Source organism: Vigna radiata, chromosome 1, assembly GCF_000741045.1.
Source record: "Vigna radiata var. radiata cultivar VC1973A chromosome 1, Vradiata_ver6, whole genome shotgun sequence".
NCBI classification, from domain to species: Eukaryota; Viridiplantae; Streptophyta; class Magnoliopsida; order Fabales; family Fabaceae; genus Vigna; species Vigna radiata.
The window spans coordinates 13,935,063-13,938,003 of NC_028351.1; the positions used below are offsets into that span (position 1 = coordinate 13,935,063).

The 2,941-nt window shown below is 37.0% G+C and overlaps 1 protein-coding gene across 1 annotated transcript; it reads left to right on the top strand.

Moving 5' to 3' along the window:
* The first annotated feature begins 787 nt into the window (after window positions 1-787).
* Window positions 788-2,540, top strand: LOC106764107 (eukaryotic translation initiation factor 3 subunit G-like). The gene is made up of 2 exons (XM_014648336.2): window positions 788-1,222; window positions 1,840-2,540. The coding sequence occupies exons 1-2, from the start codon at window positions 886-888 to the stop codon at window positions 2,373-2,375; spliced, it is 873 nt and encodes a 290-aa protein (XP_014503822.1). The 5' UTR covers window positions 788-885; the 3' UTR covers window positions 2,376-2,540.
* The last annotated feature ends 401 nt before the right edge of the window (window positions 2,541-2,941 follow it).

The window sequence follows — 2,941 nt, forward strand, 5'->3', positions numbered from 1 at the left end:
GGGAGGATGACCTGTTAATTTCTATAAACGTGGCCTATTTAGAGTTGAAACGTGACATGAATTGAGTCCCATAAGTGCTAATTTCAATCAATTTCAACTCTAATTCATGCCACGTTTCAACTCTAAATAGGCCACGTTTACAGAAATTAACAGGTCATCCTCCCAGCTGTATAAAAAAGTTAATCTTGTTAACTAAATTTAACGGCAGGGGCTTAATTGATTGAAATTAGCATTTATAGGGACTCAATTGGAAATTCGAATAAGACAGGGATCAAAATGGGAAAACCTCCCGAAAATATGGACAACTAAATGGTTTAAACCTATTTCTTATTTGTATTTTAGGCTTAGTCCATATTTCTTCTATTATAAAAAGAGAACCCTATGTGTATCTAACACAAGAGAGATTAATCCAAATATAGTTTTTCAATGTATTCAAGAATTTTTTTATAATAAAAAAGTCTTACAAGATATCTGTGATGGAAATAGTATTAATACAAATAATAATAATATAATAATACTAACAATAATAATAATAGTAATATAATAATACTAATAATAATATAATAATACTAATAAATAATAATAATAATAATAATATTAATAATAATAATAATAATAATAATAATAGTAATAATTTATTATTATTATTTTATAATAAAAAAGTGCATACTGGCTATTACAAGATATCTGTGATGGAAAGCTTTTGGGCTTATTTAATTAGAAATATGGGCCTCATTTGAGAGCCCAGACCCAATCACTGGATAAGTGAACAGAACAGACCTAAGCAAACGTTTCCATTTTACAATTGGATAGTTTGTTTCTTCTCTAGGTGTGGCCGGGAACGACAAAGAAGTTAATCTAAGAGAAGAAAGAAGGATTGCAGCGATGGCGCATCAAGGGGAACCGGCAAAGCTGCGGTGGGGCGAGCTGGAGGAGGACGACGGCGAGGATCTGGACTTCCTCCTCCCGCCGCGACAGGTCATAGGGCCTGATGACAACGGGATAAAGAAGGTGATTGAGTACAAGTTCGACGAGGACGGTAACAAGGTGAAGATAACAACCACCACGCGCACTCGAAAGCTCGCCAACGCGCGTCTCAGCAAACGCGCGGTCGAGCGTCGCTCCTGGCCCAAGTTCGGTGACGCCGTCCACGAAGAAGTCGGCAGCCGCCTCACCATGGTATCCACGGAAGAGATCCTCCTCGAACGCCCCAAGCCTCTCGGTAACATTTCTCTGCGGAATCTGCGTTTTATTACCATTTTCATTACAATTTTTATTGTTTTCTTCCTTAGTTGTACTGTTAATAATGTCTGTGTTGAATGGTAATGTCTGTAGTAATAAGCTATTGGAGAAAATGCATGAACTGCAATTACATTGGGTCATTTCTTTGTGCTCACAATTCTGGATGACCTTCACATTTGAAACAAATCATAAGATGACACTATTTATGGCATTGTTTTTGGGACTTTCAATTTGATTTCCGATACTGACATTTGCAAACTTTATTTTAGAGAGGTTGGGTGTGGGAGAGAGGTTGAACCTCATGAAAGCTAAACAAGAAAAGAAAATATATCTCAGTTGATTTTGGATGAGGAATTGATTGCTGATAACTGTAAAAAGAATTAGGGAAATAGTTTAAAAAAATGAGAGAAAAATTAGGAGAAGGGCTCTGAATACTGGGTTCTAAAAACCTCTGGTTGTGCATGAGAGTGAAGACGTGAACTTGAGGTCAGTGTGATTAGTATAGGTATTATAAGTAATTATAGGATTGTTAGAGGAGGATAATAGGATTGATCTATCATCAGTGTTTAATTACTGTGTTTCTGTGATTGTTAACAGGATCCAAAACGGAGGAGCCGAAGACTGGTGGAGACCCCTTGGCTCAATTCCAGAAAGGTGCTGTTCTGATGGTGTGTAGGACTTGTGGGAAGAAGGGTGATCACTGGACCTCAAGGTGTCCATACAAGGATCTCGCCCCGCCATCTGAGGGATTCGTGGATAAGCCTGCAACATTAGATGCTGCAGCGGCAACAGGTGGCGCAACCAAGGGAGCCTATGTGCCTCCTGGTATGAGGGCTGGGGCTGAGAGGAGTAGTGGATCTGATATGCGGCGAAGGAATGATGAGAACTCTGTGAGGGTAACCAACCTCTCTGAAGACACAAGAGAACCAGATTTGCTGGAGCTGTTCCGTCCTTTTGGTCCTGTGAGCAGAGTTTATGTTGCCATTGATCAGAAGACTAGCATGAGCAGGGGCTTTGGCTTTGTAAACTTTGTGAACAGGGAAGATGCACAAAGAGCTATCAACAAACTTAATGGGTATGGATACGATAATCTGATACTTAGAGTTGAATGGGCGACCCCTAGGGCAAACTAGATATTTTGTGCTTTTGCCCCTTCTGTTATAAATGGTGTTCTGAATGTCCATCTATTTTTGTAGTCCAAATTTTTCTAGTCCAAGTCATGTAATTGTACTTGTTTCCTTTGATATGATTTACTATTTAAAATTATACCCTTAAGATCTTAAGCTGGTTTTTGATAATCCGGTATCATCATACCCTTCTAGACATATAGAGTATTTCATTTTGAAAGTAAAAATGGTTGATCTTTCTTGGCTTAGGATGTTATGGTATATCAATTTTCTTTCTACACTTTATTTCATTTGAAAGTAAAATGGTTTATCTTTCTTGGATTAGGATGAAATGGGATATCAATTTTCTTTCTTGGCATAGGGTCAGTCCAATCTACTCTATTTTTTACTGATTAATAAAAAGTCATTAACTTGCTGATTTTGACATTCTTACTCATTAAGTATCAATACTTTTAAGTATATTAGGTAAAAAATAATAGAGATTTTATTAGAAAATCATTATTAGTAAAAGATATTCTTCAAATAAATATCTGTGATTCTATAGAACCTCCCCTTTACAATATCTGTTATAT